General features: G+C 34.3%; 1 protein-coding gene across 1 annotated transcript; it reads left to right on the forward strand.

Moving 5' to 3' along the window:
• The first annotated feature begins 3,410 nt into the window (after positions 1–3,410).
• Positions 3,411–14,996, forward strand: LOC107886015 (probable disease resistance protein At1g58602). The gene is made up of 4 exons (XM_041104914.1): positions 3,411–4,643; positions 4,719–4,784; positions 12,425–14,305; positions 14,482–14,996. The coding sequence occupies exons 1-3, from the start codon at positions 3,695–3,697 to the stop codon at positions 14,275–14,277; spliced, it is 2,868 nt and encodes a 955-aa protein (XP_040960848.1). The 5' UTR covers positions 3,411–3,694; the 3' UTR covers positions 14,278–14,305; positions 14,482–14,996.
• The last annotated feature ends 2,175 nt before the right edge of the window (positions 14,997–17,171 follow it).

Genomic DNA, 17,171 nt, shown 5'->3' on the forward strand with positions numbered 1-17,171 from the left:
AATTTTGATCTAGATTATCTAAATATGGAATTGCAAGATAGGAAACAACGGGAGGCGGCTTTTAAAGCTGCACTAGCCAAGAAGGAATTCATATAAGACAAATACAGAAAAAATTAAAGAAGCCGGGTTATTACAGGTCAGAGGACCGTATGACATTTTTTTTACTAAGTCTTTCCATGTTAGTCGATTTGAGTTTCTTAGAAACAAACTTGGTGTTTATAGCACATGAGTCAGGAGGAGAATGTTAGTGTCTCAACGGCTGCAAAGTCTTTTTGTCATTAAGATAGTCTTAGTTAAATTCCTAGGGAGATTGTTAGCTTGTTAGTAGGAGTAGGAAGCTAGGAGTTGTTAGCTTGTTAGTATGAATAAGTTTATTAGAGTTTGTCAGCTTGAGTCATGTATATAAGCATTGCTTGGTTAATGAATTTTATTATCCTTTCTCATTATTGTTTTCTATGCTTCAGTTAGTTCTATTCTAAATCAACAAAAACATTCTATCACCAAATGTTTCAAATTTGGATCATAAATCTTAAAAGTAAACAAATGAAAGAAAACTATTAATTTAACTTGGCTGGCCATGGGATACAAACGACTCTGTAATTGTTAATGGAGGAATGGTGTTGTTTTTTTCACTTATTAACTCGTCATTTGATACTCCAGGGAGTTCTCAAGCAATATTTGTCTAAATATGATACCACGCTAGACATACTAGGCCTCGTCGCCGCAATCAGGTGCGAGCAAAGCAACCCAAGCTTAAACACCAACTCTGCTTCTTGTGCCACAAACTACTTTTCCAACATCCCATCGATAGTTGCCAAAAGGCTTCCTTTTCCCAACAAGCTATTACCCAATTAGCAAGAAATGTTTCATTTGGCGATGCGTATGCTTAAATCGATCTTCTATCGCAAGTAATTTCATGCACTAATATTCCAAATGCATATATATCAGTCATTGTGTTTGCTTTCCCAATTCTTGCAAGCTTAGGAGCCATGTAACCAAGTGTGCCCACTACATGCGAGGTTTGAAGATCATTTCCTAGGTCACATAGCTTTGCGAGTCCAAAATCCCCCGATAGGGCGTTCATGTCACCGTCCATCAACACACTGGCAGGCTTGATATCTTTGTGAATGATGACTTACACCTATTGCTGATGTAGATAGAACAGTGCAGACGCCACATTTTTTATGATCTTCAACCTTTAAGGTTGTTATTAGGTTAGTGGTAAAGAAACTTATCAAGGTTTCCATTAAGCATGTAGTGATAAACCAAAAGTAACTCATGCTTGTGCCTGTAATAATCGAAAAGTCAAACCAAATTCGAATTTCTGAAACGACCAATGGTTGCACTTTCAGCCACGAAATTTCTCATCCCTTGCTTTGAATCATGAGAGATTCTTTTAATAGCAATATGTATATTGGATGATGGTAACACACCCTTATACACCTTACCAAATCCACCTCTCCCTAAAATATCCTTTTCTTTAAACCCTTTTGTAGCTTTGTATAGATCTTTATAAGAGAACCTATGAGGCCCGTATTGGACCTCCCAATCCTTGAGAATATCTTCTTCCTCGAGATCAACACCACCTTGAAAACTAATATGAGGACTAAAGTGAAGCCTGTTAAAGAAAGGGTGAAAGCCAAAATCCTTTACAATTGCTTGATTCCTCAGTTGTATTGCCCTGGAATCTTCGGAAGTCGAGACAAGTCTAGCTCATTAGCTTTGCCATTCATCTTGAAACTCCAAGCCAATATGTCGTGCGTGAACCGAGGCTATACAAACAATGCAAATAAAATATATGAAATTACAGTGTAAAGTAAGTATAAAGTTTAAATTGTAATATAATTTTAGATTTATAATGAAATACAGAAATATTTCAAAAATTGTACTAAAAAAAAGTATGAACTAAAATTGAATTAAACATTAACAAAGAATAAACAAAACTAAGTCTAAATGGCTACTTCCTTAATTATGTTAGTATGATTAAACATAAATTGAAATATAAAATTGGTAGACAAATCAATCAGAAATGACAAACAATAGTTGATTAATATCCATGATTGTAATTAATATAGACTTATTCTACCAATTAATCAATTTGTCCACTTATCTTTCGACCTGATGGATCTAAATGGGACAACTGAATCAGTTCTGGATAAAATCTCCTTTCAATCTCATCTACCTAAATTTCCATCTAGAGTCATCAAATTGTTCCAATTAATCAATTCAACACCTTAAATTAAATTAACTATTCCCACATCAATTAACCAACTTTCTTAAAAATTTAGTTAAGACCCGTTCTAATGATATCAGACCCACTTAATTCGTAAACCATCAATCAAAGTTAATGTTAAGAAAGAATAGATTTGAGAGATGCTCAATAATCCCAAAATTTATGATTGTGGAGATCCTCTTTGAGTAGCAACTGAAATCCTCATAACGAAAGCGTGAAATGAAAAATAAATATATTTTTATTAAAATGAGTATGAAGCGAGTGAAATGAAAAAGAAAGGAAAAAGAATAAGGTTCCGATTAAAGTTACTTTAAACAAGTAAATATAATTTATTCAAATTTATAATTTATTATATTTATCTGTAATCTTTACTTTAAAAACGCATTCCAAATATGCTTCCTCACTAGAGGTGATAATGGGTTGGGCATAAGCCCGAAATATGGATTTGGGTAAAAAATGAGACCCGTTTAGAAAACGGGCTGGGGCCTCGGGAAAAAACTTTTTAGCCCGGGCCGGGCCTAGACAAAATTTTAGTCTTATGTTTTGGGCCGGGGTTGGCCCAGGCCTAAGATGCAGGCTGAAAATTTTTTCTAGGCCCAGCCCGGCTCGGCCCATGATCACCTCTATTCCTCACCTTATCATTTTTGCTTTTTTTTTTCAAAGTGCCATTATAATTTTTGTTAATCTTTCTTTTCCCATAATTAAAGCTTGATGACTTATATTATATATATCCATTTTAAAGAAAATATCACTAAATTATTGCTTTCGTTCTTTTTTGGTTATTAAATTATTAATTTTTTCAATTTAGTTACTAAATTTTTTGAAATTAATTATTTTGATCACTTTCTCCTTAATTGTCATTAGATATGTGAGGAAAAGCTAACACAAGTTTATTTTATTGTTCAAATTAATCCCTATATATTAAATAAAAATTCAATTTAATCCTTGAATTAAACTAAAAATTCAAATAAACTCATAATATCACAACTTTTTTATTATATATAATTTTTCCAAATAATAAATTTAAATTTATTATGATTATCAAACTTTTGTTTCAATATACCTACTATAGTATATTTTCACTTTTTAAATTAATTATAATTATTTTTTAAATGTTAATTTAATAATACGATAAAAAATAAACGATATTTTTATCGGTTTAATTTTTTTTAAACTTATAGATGGATTATAGATTATAGGAATAGGGTCTAATGGCCAAAAAGAAAAATTATGTACTGTCTATGTGAAGGCATTATACAATGGATCATCAAAGTATAAAGATTAGTATTAGATAAGGTGAAAGTGAGTGTCCTCCACTCATTTTACTTTTAAATAAAAAAATTTTAAACAAAAAAATCTTTACTTTTGTTCTAACTACCTTTCTGTTTGTAAGATTTCTGCACTCACATCTTGAAATCCAAATCCAAGATTTTAAAGAAATTTCTGAGCTCACTCACTATTATGGCTTGGTCTGCTGTGACGTCTGCAGTGACAACAATTGGCAACCTGCTAACTCAGGAAGCCATATACCTATGGGGTGTGGAGGAGCAAGTTGATCGTCTGCAAACAGAGCTCAAATGGATGCAAAGCTCCTTAATGGAGGCAGAGACAAAACAATCAAAGGATGAGAGGATTCGTCTTTGGCTTGCTGAAATCAGAGAGCTTGCTTATGATGCTGAGGATATTGTTGAGGAATTTGCTCTCAAGATTGGATCCAAAAACAAAGGTGGCCTTCCGAGTTGTATTAAAAGATCAGCCTGCTGTTTGAAAGAGGGATGGGTGCTCCATGAAACCAGGTCAAAGATCGAGAAAATCATAGAAAGAATTAACGACTTGGTCCGACGACTACAGGCCTACGGCGTAAAGGAATTAAAGGACAGAGGAGAAGAATCAAGTTTTTCAACTGAAAGACGAGAATCGAGGCGGCCTTATCCACATATTATGGATGATAATATTGTTGGACTAGTTGATGATACCGAGGGATTGGTCAAAGTTCTTAAGAACGAAAGTGGAAGCAAGTTTGTTACAATATGGGGCATGGGTGGTCTGGGAAAGACCACTCTCGCCAAGAAAATATATCACCATAGTGAGGTTATTGATTATTTCGATCACTTGGCTTTTGTATATGTTTCTCAACCATGCCGGAAAAGAAATGTTTGGGAAGACATTCTATCTGGTTTCAAAACTTTAAAGGACGAGGATAGGAAGAAAAGAGATGAAGAATTAGCAGAGAAGTTGTGTAACATTTTGGAGGTTAAAAAGTGTCTGGTGATACTTGATGATGTTTGGACCAGTGAAGCTTGGGATAGTCTAAAACCTGCCTTTCCAGTTGCAACGGGCCGTGATAGCAATAGCAAGATATTGCTCACCTCTAGAAACAGGGGGATAGTTTCAGATGCTGAGATAAGAGGTAAAATTTTCTTAATTAGGTAAAATTGATTACTGTTATTTCTTTTATGGAAAATAACAATGTATATTATTTCAGAGTTGAAGTGCCTAAACGATGAAGAAAGTTGGGAATTGTTTCAAAAGATTGTATTTCCTCAAACAGGTAAATATAGATATAGCAAAATTCTTGTTATATGCTAAATTTATTTTTCATTTTTAAATTTTTTTGACAATAATTGAAATTAAAAATATATAAAATCTATTTTATTTAAAAATTTAATATGAAATAAATAAAAGAAATCAAGGCTTTGTAGTTTATCAATTAATGGTACAGCACGTAAATATAATTAATAGGTAAATTCATTATCTTTTATATTATAATTTTTTAATAACTTTACTATTATTTAGTGGGAATAAATTATATTAGAATCATCTTAAAAAATATAGTTTTTAGGCACTAATAAAATAATATCAATTTGTTAAATTTTTAAGATAACAGAATTATTATACACTTATTTATATTTAATATTTTCTTCAACTTAAAATTTTAATTAAATTATTTAAAATAATTAATTTTTTAAATTATAAACAAACATCTTTTCTTCTTTTACAAATTTTAATCATTTTATTTTTTCATAAGTTAATGTTTTTTATTTTTGTGCAACCAATTTTAAAAATAATAATAATTTTTGTGCAATATTTTTCATGTCATTGACACATAATTTTCATAATTATTTTATTCTGAACTCAAAATCCTAAACCTTGAACTCGAACCCTAAACCTAAACTTTGAATCCCAAATCTCACCGTTCAAGGTTTGGATTCGAGATTTAAAGTTCAGAATTCAAGGTTCAAGTTTAAAGTTCAAGGGTTTAGGGTTATGAGTTACGAGTTTAGGATTCATGGTTTAAGGATTTGGGGTTACGAGTTTACGGTTTTATGTTTTGGATCTAGTGTTTAGGATTTTAGATTCAGGGTTCAGGGTAAAAAAATGACCAAAATTATGTATTAATAACATGGAAAAAATTGTTGAAATGTTATTAAATAATTAGAAATGGACCATGACTATTGACTAATGTGGTCAGAATGGTCCATAAAATAATTTCAAATAATAATTCATGTCTTTAAAATTTAATGATGTGACAAAAAAATTTTAATTTTTAGGATTATTCTAATGTAAGTTATTACCTTACCTTAATTATTGGACTATATGTTTGTTTAGTTTCTTAAGCACTTTCATGCTATTCTTTTATATGTTTATCCTGGATCCTTGCATCAGAAAGATGGAGGCGCAGGTAAACCATTCTTATCAAGAGTAAAGCCCAAGAAAGATGGTAGTTGATTCGAACAACCAGCACATCTCTTTACGACCCTATTTAGCAAACCAATCCGCTAACCTATTGGCTTCTCGTCTAATAACATTGACTTTCAAAAAAGAAAGTTGCATGACCAGCTTATCAAAAACCTGAAGGACTAGCCTTAATCTCCATCTTCGATCTTGACTCTTCTTCTTAATATTCGAAGCAATAGTCTGGGAGTCAGTCTTGATTGTCACATTGGTCCATTTGTTCTTCATAGCTAATTCAATCCATCCAACCATAACTTTAGCCTTGACAACCTCACATGAATCCTCTTAATCCTTTTAACAATCCCATCCAGCATCTTCCCACTTAAAATTCTGCCTATTACTCTAATACCAGCACAAGCTATTAAGGTGTCAAATGCCCCATCACAATTAACTTTAACCCAACCTTATAGTAGTTTCTCCCAAACATCAGCACAAGTTTTTGACTTCCTAGTTCGATCAGAGTTATTGTTTGAACAGATGATCCATTGAGCAGATAAGAATTCATTCATGGAGCAATTAGTCCTTCGAATAATTCTCTCCAAACCAAGTTTCACACCTCCAATTGTAACCTCACACCCAGCTTTCTAGATGTGGCAGCAAGTGAAAACAATTCCAACTTTGAAATCCTCCCTCATACAAGGCATTTGTAACAACTTTGAGAACCATCTGTCAAATGATTGAATTTGATCAGTTAGCCCTTGAAGACCAAAACAAGCCTCATACTATATTCCCCTAACCAATTACAACTAAGAATAATATGTCCAAAGTCTTATCTTCAATACCACATAAACAACAAATTGGGTTCGAAACACACTTTCTTTTCCACGGATTAAAACGGGATGGAATAGCATTATGACACAATTTCCATAAGAAAATTTTAATTTTGTTCGGTACCTGTAAGCTCCAAATAGCTTTCCAAGTGCTCCTATCAATTAAGTGAGAGCTGGAAGGTTGTAAAGAAGACTCATTTCCATAGTGCTTTCTCAACTCCTTGTACCCTGACTTCATCGAATATTGACCAACAGTTGTAAGCGGCCACACCAATTTATCTTGTTCATCAGTTTCATGAAGGGGAACTTTTAATTTCCCAATTTCAATATCTTCTAACCACATTGAGATACTGGGTAAGTCCCAATTTAGTTCTTCTAAACAAATTATCTCAGCAACTCTTGTTGGTAAGGATCCGTCAATACTTCCAGGATGCTTTAGTTTCCTATCTTTAACTCCCAGCGACCATCTATCTGTTGCGGAAGCGACGATAATATTAATAACAATATTATCAGAAATATTTAGATAATTATTATGCCAAAATTATACTAAGAAAATTCCCAGTTAAATTGAAGGGGTCACAAATGGTCCCGCTTAAAACCCAACAACTAGACAGAACTCACTTAGATATTTATAGCAATAATAACTAATTAAATATAAGCAAACAAATAAGAAATAAAATACCAGAGATTTAACGAGGTTCGGCCAATTTAGCTTACGTCCTCGGACACTACCAAATTAATATTTCTTCTAGAAATATTACAAAGGAGAAGATTTTGGGATAATACAACCAAAGGGGGAGGGGTTCTATATATAACAAACCAAACCCCCTCCCTTTCTATCTTTTCCTAATGTGGGATATTGCCAATATTCAACAAATCTCCACCTTGGCGATATTCCACATCTTCGAACATCTTCTCATAACACTAACTTCAATGGTGTCTTCAAATTTGCAACCAATCGCCTTCTTCCCTTTTGGTAGTTGTGCCAGCTTCCACGTCTTGTTTTTCTCTAGAGATTGCATTTTCTCTTCCATTGCACCTAACCATCTATTATTCTCTAAACTCTGAATGGCTTTGGTGTAAGTGGATGGAATATTATCAACAACTGGAAGTGCATAAGCTACCATGTCAGTGAAACGAGCTGGTTTCTGAATTTCTCGTCTCTGCCTTCTGACTGCAATTGGCTCTGATTGCTGTTGAGGTTCTTGGGTAGAAACCTCTTCCTCATCTGACTCTGCATCTGCCAATGAAGAATCACTAGTGGTACCTTCTGCTGGAATTACCACACTCTGCTCAAACTCCACCTGCTGCGGAGTACACTCCACCTGCTGCGAAGTACTACTCACTCCTTCTGGATTTACCTTATTCAACATGGCAGATTCATGAAAGGTAACATCCCTACTGATTATCGTCTTCTTTGCCTCTAGACACCACAAACGATATCCCTTAACACCAGCATTGAAGCCCATGAATAGAGCCTTCTTTGCTCTTGGATCTAACTTTGATTCTTTCACATGATAATATGCAATAGAACCAAAAATGCGCAAGGTGTCATAATCAGTAGCAGGTTTTCCATACCATTTCTCCAAAGGAGTCTTGCCATTTATAGCAGATGATGGCAAATGATTGATGAGATGTTGAGCGTACGTCACAGCCTCAGTCCAAAACTTTCTATCTAATCCAGCATTAGATAACATACATCGAACTTTCTCCACAAGCGTTCGATTCATACGCTCTGCCACCCCATTCTGTTGCGGTGTTCCACCTACGGTGAAGTGCCTTACTATGCCACAATCTTGGCATATCTTTAGGAAAGGATCGCTTTTATATTCTCCACCGTTGTCTGATCGGAGAACCTTAATCTTCCTTCCTGTCTGATTTTCAACTTTAGTTTTCCACTTAAGGAAAACTTCAAGCACCTCATCTTTGTTCTTCATAGGAAACACCCAAACTCGTCTGGAAAAATCATCAATAAAGGTGACAAAATAACGTCTTCCTCCAAGTGATGGAGTCTTGGACGGTCCCCATACATCAGAATGCACATAATCCAGAATACCTTTAGTATTGTGAATCCCAGTGCCAAATTTCACCCTTCGTTGTTTTCCCAGAACACAATGCTCGCAAAATTCAAGTTTGCAAGTCTTTGTACCTTTCAATAATCCTTGCTTGGCTAGAGTTTGCAAGGATTTTTCACCAGCATGGCCCAAACGCATATGCCACAGCTGTGTTGCCTCAGCGTCCTTCTTGGTACTCGAAATTGCTGCTGCTGTTGTCCCGACCACTGTACTACCTTGGTAGTAATACAGATTGTTCTTTCTTATGCCTTTCAACATCACCAATGCTCCTGAAGTTGCTTTAAGAACTCCATCTCGTATTGTCACAACTAGGCCTTTAGATTCTAACGACCCCAAAGAGATGAGATTCTTCTTCAACTTTGGGACATATCGTACATCCCGCAAAATTCTAGTAGATCCATCATGACTCCTCAGTTTAATTGAACCTATCCCGGCTATTTTACATGTGTTATCATTACCCATGTAAACAACCCCTTCATCTAGTTTTTGAAATTCAAAGAACCATTCTCGAATGGGACACATATGATAGGAACAACCAGAATCCATGATCCACTCATCTGCATATAATGTTGAAGATGTTGTACTAAGAGAAAAGTCTGACTCTGCTTCACTATTGCATTCTGCAACATTTGCATCTTGCGGAGTCTTCCCTTTTTTCTTCAATTTTGGACAATCTTTCTTCCAATGTCCTTTTTCTTTGCAAAAGGAACATTCATCTTTGGCAACAGTTCGACCTTTGGACTTTCTTCTCTTCCCATTAGACTGACTTTGCTGACGACCTCTTGTTACCAATGCTTCCACTGCTGCTTCACTTGAACCTTTCAACTTATCCTTTCGGCGTAGTTCATAGCTATACAATGCAGCAGTTACTTCATTGAAAGTTACTTCCGATTTTCCATGAAGTAGAGTAGTTTCAAGGTACTCAAACTCCTCAGGAAGCGATCCCAACAACATTAACGCCAAGTCTTCGTCTTCAAAAGTCACATCCAAATTCAACAAATCAGCCACCAGCTGATTAAAATTGGTAATGTGCTCGTTCATCGTGGTACCAGGAACATAATTGAAACGAAACAGTCTTTTCTTCATATGCAACTTATTTTGACTGTTCTTCTTCAAGAATTTCTCCTCCAATGCTTTCCACAATTTACTTGCAGAAGTCTCTTTACTGAATGTATACTTCTGCTCACTGGAAAGACATGATCGAATTGTACCACATGCCAATCGGTTGATGGTCTTCCATTCTTTATCATCAACCCCTTCTGGTTTTTCTTCCTCAATGGCAATATCTAGACCCTGTTGAAAGAGGGCATCTAGAAGCTCACTTTGCCACATGCCAAAATGACCTGTTCTATCAAAAATTTCCACTACAAATCTCGTATTTGCAGTTCCAATCCTCGGCAAAATGTACGAAGTGGAAGTTGTTGATATGGATGGTTTTTCTTCTGTCATTTTTGCCATAGCTTCTACTTAATAGCCACCAAATGCAGAATACCCACAAGCTTTAGGAAATGTTTCTGATGTGTAAGATCAGACTAAGCTGCAAACACAGAGCATACTACAAAACCTTGGCTCTGATACCAATTGTTGCGGAAGCGATGATAATATTAATAACAATATTATCAGAAATATTTAGATAATTATTATGCCAAAATTATACTAAGAAAATTCCCAGTTAAATTGGAGGGGTCACAAATGGTCCCGCTTAAAACCCAACAACTAGACAGAACTCACTTAGATATTTATAGCAATAATAACTAATTAAATATAAGCAAACAAATAAGAAATAAAATACCAGAGATTTAACGAGGTTCGGCCAATTTAGCTTACGTCCTCGGACACTACCAAATTAATATTTCTTCTAGAAATATTACAAAGGAGAAGATTTTGGGATAATACAACCAAAGGGGGAGGGGTTCTATATATAACAAACCAAACCCCCTCCCTTTCTATCTTTTCCTAATGTGGGATATTGCCAATATTCAACACTATCTTCCCAAATGTGGATGCTTTCGCCATTTAGCACTTGCCAAATCAAAGTCTCCTTTTAAAAACTCTTTCCCTTCAAGAATGCTACTCCATACCCATGATGACCTAGCTCCCTTTTTAGCTTCAAGCAAACTAGAATTCGGGGAAAAAAGTCCTTTTAAAATCCTAGCCCAAAGAGCATCAGGATCCTGGACTAACTGTCAAGATTGTTTTGCAAGTAGAGGAAGTCCTCCAAGCTTTTCAATGAATACGTCTCTCATTTTCCTTCTGCTGAACTCATTTCCACGCATAAGTTTTTAGGAAATTCAAAAAGATATCGTATACATTGAAGCGAATGCTACTGCTTTAATAAGAACCTCCCTTCCTCTTCAAGATAACGTTTGCTGCTTTCAGCCCTTAAGTTTGGTAAGGACCTTTTATATATATATATATGGTTAAAGTAAGGACCTTATCTTTGATATGCCTCAAAGTTAATGTTTTCGAAAGCCCCCACAAAGAAGGGACACCCAAGTAGGCGTCCGAATTATTTGCCACCTCTATGTTAGTCTCTTCTTGAATCAACCTTTCGTTGTCCCTTCGGGAGTATTCACACTAAAAACATTGCTTGATTTATCATAGTTGACCCTTCGTCTAGAAGCTGCACAATATTCTTGAATCAAGTTAATCATTCTCCTACAATTTAACGAACTAGCTTCCAAAAAGAATAGGAATCGTTCGTGAATAACAAATGTGACACTACTGGATAGTGACTACTAAGGCTAATCCCAGAAATAAAACTAGACTCGACTCTATTAATAATCACTACCCCTAGAACTCCTTTCAATATATTCACCATGATCTTCGATATGATTTAATACTTAAAATTACAAGGACTAATTGACCTAAATTATGTCATTAATTCAAGACATTTAGTTTTCAGAATTAAAATTATCTCAATCTCGTTCGAAAATTTCCCTTCCCTTAATAGCTTCCAAAACATCCTTTTTAATAATTTCCCAATAATTATGATAGAAAATCCCGTTAAAATCATCCACAAAAAAAGAGATTAATTTAATTGTGTTGTATGCTTAACTTGTACAATATAAGTAAAATCTTATAATTTTATCTCCAAATTCTCTCAACACATCTTTCTGACCCTTATTTATAATCTCATTTGTATCTAACAGGATATCCAATTTAAAATTAAACAATCTTTTTTATATAAATCTTTATATATTAAAAGTATTATTATTTTTTTTGTTGGAGTAATAAATATTAGCCTTGAAACCATAAGGTAAATTTTGTTTTTGAATATCATTTTTACTTTTTTAGATTTCAAATTGGATAGTGAATTATATATTTATTTATTCGAAACTCCTCTTAAATTAATGAGAGTCAAGTTTCTCATTTAGTATTGATTGTTCCATAAAGTATTCAAAGTTTTCAAATAAATTTATTTTTTCAAGTGTAGTTAATAACCGCAATAAAAATTAAACTTTATAAGTGATAAATTTATATTAAAAATTGTTTGATAAATTCATAAAATATAAGTTTGGGTTCATCTACTTTTACATTTCTTTTACCTATTTAAATTATTTCTTAATTTGCCTTATTTTTTAAAAATTTATTCTTCATTTTTTATACAGGAAATATAATCGACGTGGAAATGAAAAAGTTAGGAGAGAACATGGTTAAACATTGTGCAGGGCTTCCATTAGCCATTGTTTTATTGGGAGGAATTTTGGCTACAAAGAATAATTCATTAAACGAATGGCAAAAGATATCTAACAATGTAAAATCATACTTGAAGAGAGGCAAAAATCAAGGATCAGAGGATGTGTTAGCATTAAGTTATGATGATTTGCCTCCCTATCTAAGACCATGTTTCCTTTATCTAAGCCATTTTCCGGAGGATTATATGATAGATGTGGATAGATTGATTCAATTATGGGTTGCTGAAGGTATTGTGTCATCAAAGCAAGAAGAAAGAGACGGTGGGGAAATTGCGGAAGATGTGGCGGAATCTTATTTAATGGAGCTTGTGGAAAGGTGCATGATTCAAGTACCAGAAAGAGATATGGCAACCTTAAAGGTCAAAACAATTCAGATGCATGATCTGATGAGAGATCTTTGCTTATCAAAGGCAAAACAAGAAAATTTTGTCTTCATTGTCGACCAATCAAATGCATCTTCATTATCTATGATTCGGAAGGTTCATAGGGTTTCTGTGCATGAGTTTTTTTTCATACAATGCATTAAAAGTCCAAATATTCGGTCACTTTTGTTCTTCAATCAGTCCTTTCCGGAGGAGGCATTAGAAAAATCTTTGCCCTTGGAAGTGTTGAACTACGTTAAAAAACATTGTGACGATTGTTGTAATCCACTATTTTGGATTCTTCTGATTTCGGAAGGTTCTACAACATATCTTAAATTTCGGGGATTTTGGAGATACATGTTCAACAACTTCAAATTGCTGAGAGTCCTAAACTATGGCAAAGGAAGATCGTCATATGGTTTTTGGCCCGGGTGGGAGTTACCCAGTGATATAGGGAATCTCATCTATTTAAGATTCTTGAGTCTAAAGGATGTTTTGTTCTTCCGGTCAGAGTTGCCATCATCTCTAGGCAACTTAAGGTGCTTGCAAACCTTGGATTTAAGAGTTGGGAATTCCGAAATTCATGTACCTAATGTGATATGGAGGATGGAGCAACTAAGACATTTATATCTCCCTTGGATATGTAAAAGCAGAACTAAGTTGAAGTTGGGTACTTTGAGAAAACTCCTAACACTTGTGAACTTCAACACCAAGAATTGTTATCTGAAGGATCTTATCAACATGACAAATCTTAGAGAGTTGGAGATTTATGGGCCTTTTTATATTGAAAATTTCAATGAGAAGGAGTTGGGCGAGAATCCTCCCATAATCGGAAGTAAATATATTCATTCCTTGTCTATTAGTCGCATTGGGGGATCCAGCTCAAAAATAGATCCAAGACATTTAGGCCACCTCCTTTCAAATTGTACAAGTATTTGCAACTTGAGTATAGCAGCAGAGATAAGTGAGTTACCAGAGTATCACTACTTCTCTTCACATCTCGCTTACATACGGTTGAGTTCGTGCGAGTTTGAGGAAGATCCAATGCCAACACTAGAGAAGCTGCCTAACTTAAGGATTCTTGAATTCGAATGTTCTTTGAAAGGAAAGGAAATGTTTTGCTCTGCTCAGGGTTTTCCTAAACTAGAGTCTCTAATCCTTGCGAAGCTCAACAATTTGGAGGAGTGGAAGGTGGATGAGGGAGCCATGCCTTCTCTTCAGCGGTTGGAGATCACGCGTTTCCCAGAATTGAATATGCTTCCAGAGGGATTGAAGTTCATTACAACCCTCAAAGAACTGAAGATTGAATCAATGCCAAAGGCATTCAAAGATAGATTGGAGGAGGAAGGAGGAGAAGATTTCTACAAAGTCAAACATGTTCCTTCTATCATATTCCAAAAATGAGGCTAATAGATTGAATGATAATTGAGAGGTAATTTCATAACCTCTAGTTTAGGAAATGATTCCTACTTTCTTTGCTTCCTATATATCTTTCGTTTTTGACAATGTCTCACATTCTCACTCCATTTGTCAACACACCAATGAATAATTACATTTATTAAAAGTCAAAGGAAGTCAGACATTGATCTTTTTAGTTTTGCTTTTCAGGTAAAGACGCCATTTTTTCACCTGCTACTGCTATTCACGGGATCAAATCTAGATTTAAAACTCCTATTATAAGTGTGTTATATGGTGAGATTTGGAATTATCTTCTCTCTTGTATATATCTATGGTTGTTGACTGTTTGTTGTTTTCTTCAAATTACAATAAAACGGTTGCAAGATAAGGTATTGGAAGAATGGGAGGTGTCTGGATTAGCAAGGTACCAAATAAGGAGACGTCATAAAACATAACATTGCAGATAAGGAGACATCACTGACCTTTGTTCCCACATAGCTTTGGTTTGCGGTGACCATTCCTATATTTATTTGTTAGCTTTGCTTTCTCTTTCTTCTTTTTCCCTTAAGTCTGCTTGAGTCTTTTTCTTTTTTTATATGTACTTAATGTAATATTAGAAGCCAAGGCAGGGCCATGCTTTTCTATTGTAAAATTCATCACTTCGTTATTTTATATTTGTATGTTGACACATTTCCCGTTTCAACATATTTCCTTATTTTATGCAAGTCGATTGGTATTCATCATAAAAATTACGATATCATATCAAGTTTAATGGTTACACTTCCAAAACAAAAAATAGGAAAAATTAAATCTTACCAACTAATAACACTTTCAAATTACATTGTCTTACAAAAAAAAAAAAAGAAGAAGATACAATTTGAATTTTTTTATCAAATGGTTTAGCAAGCTATGCTTTATAAAAGAGGCAAAGGAATCCAAGGGAATCAAAGATTCCAAAATCGATATTTAGATTCAAGATTTTGTATCCCCATGCTTTGCTTCTTATATCTACCAACAATATCTTGATGATAACAAACTAAAAAAAACTATTCAAGGGAATCGAAGATTTCAAATCCAACATAATCGATTGAAAATTTCACATCCACTTAAATAATTCAAATGATATTTATTCAATAAGTTTAAATTAAAAACTGCAAGAATCTTCATTTATCTTTTATTTGAAATGTAATTCGGATTCAATGAAAATATTGAACATATAATGTGTGCACATGGAAATGTCCAAATCTTTAAATATAGGGTCGACATGGGAGAAATCTCCTCAGACATTGAATTTATTGAGTGCATTTTCAGAGGAAAATCCTGAAACATGTTACAGGCAAATATTAAGAAAAACAATGCACAAGCATAAGTACAATAACATAGCATGCAAGAAATCAATACTTGAAAGGATTAAAATCACTGCTAACATAAGACATTGAATCTAGCACCACTAGGAAACATCCGAAATGATACTTGTCTTTCAATGTTGAGATACATAGGTCCAAGTCTGCCATGTTGCGCCAAACTGGAATTCATCAACCTCTTGAGAACCTAAAGGATGAAAAGTTCCAGTCCAAGTTATATATATATATACAGACACACACAGATAGACATGAAGAAAGTGGGTTAATGGTGTATTATTTAAGTAAAGAAAAAGTTGAAATCTCGAACCTCTAAATATTGGGTAACAGCTAGTGTTAAAAGTGCATAAAGTTCTGCTATTATCTACAAGAAACAATGGAGGAATCACATACATTGTTTATATTCACTTTTCTTGCTACACAAGCAAGCTGAGTCCATAAACAAAGGCATACCTTTTCTCCGTTTTTAAATGGTTTTCTTGTTTCTTGGCTGCTTTTTATATTAAGAAGAGAGATTGTGAGACCTCGTCATCCTCAAGGAGTAAGTGGTCAAGCATGAAGATGATGGGAAGACCATGAGTCGATGGTGGTCAATCCATGAGTTGATTATGAGTAGTTTCATGTTATGAAATAAAAATGTTAGCTAAAGTTAGTTGAACGCTGTGTTTTAGGGTTGAGGGTTTAATGAAACTATCAGTTTTGATGTTGAATGAAAATGGTGCGTATTGACGGTTTGTTACAACTGCTCGAGGAACAGCCCTATAACAGACTTTGTAACTGCCAATTCTCAGCCATAATAGAAACTGGCATGGGAAATGGGCAGATATGCCATTTTGTGAAGGAAATCAATTCTTTCTTCTTCCTTGATTCTCTTTCTCTTCTCTCTTTTTCTTTCTTCCTCTATTCTGTTGAAATTATGCATCACTTCACCAGTATTCATCATTGTGGACGTATCTGATCTTCAGTCTCTGGTTTACTGCCCATGTAAAGTTATGGAAAGAAATACAAATTTAAAAGGATTTCTTGCTATAGTCTATGCAATTTCATGTGTGCGTGAAAGGAGATGAAGATTAATAGAGTAATACTGATATACCAACAATTCATTAATTGAAGTACTATCAATATTATCAACAAGTAACAGGATTAAGTGAGTATACTAATATAGTCTAGAAAAACAATTTAATTAATAATACCATAGGGATGGCAAGAGGGTGAAGTTGCTATTGCTATTTATATCTCAGCTGCTAGCTTTTGACGACTTCACCAAGTAAACTGCAATCACAAGTGTTGTTTTTATTACCTGCAAAAACACAGCCAACAATCTGAATCCATATCCCCATTTTAGGAACAAATGCATGGTGTACCATTTGTTTCGAAGCCAAATCAATTTTCTTAATTTTTCTTGAAGTAAAACCTTATCTGACACTTATATTCAACACATATTCATGTATTGGTGTGAAGATATGTCACTCTTATCCTATACTCATATCCGAGCTCAGGTAACATAAGCTGAACCCGCAAGATAACTGATTTAACATT

The sequence above is a fragment of the Gossypium hirsutum genome, chromosome D11, assembly GCF_007990345.1.
Source record: "Gossypium hirsutum isolate 1008001.06 chromosome D11, Gossypium_hirsutum_v2.1, whole genome shotgun sequence".
Lineage (NCBI taxonomy): Eukaryota > Viridiplantae > Streptophyta > Magnoliopsida > Malvales > Malvaceae > Gossypium > Gossypium hirsutum.

Bases quoted from the DNA above. Each gene is read 5' to 3' on its own strand.
- LOC107886015 (XM_041104914.1), top strand. From the start codon at position 3,695: ATGGCTTGGTCTGCTGTGACGTCTGCAGTGACAACAATTGGCAACCTG. The intron at 4,644-4,718 runs GTAAAATTTTCT...ATATTATTTCAG, and splicing joins TTCAGATGCTGAGATAAGAG to AGTTGAAGTGCCTAAACGAT. The intron at 4,785-12,424 runs GTAAATATAGAT...TTTTTTATACAG, and splicing joins GATTGTATTTCCTCAAACAG to GAAATATAATCGACGTGGAA.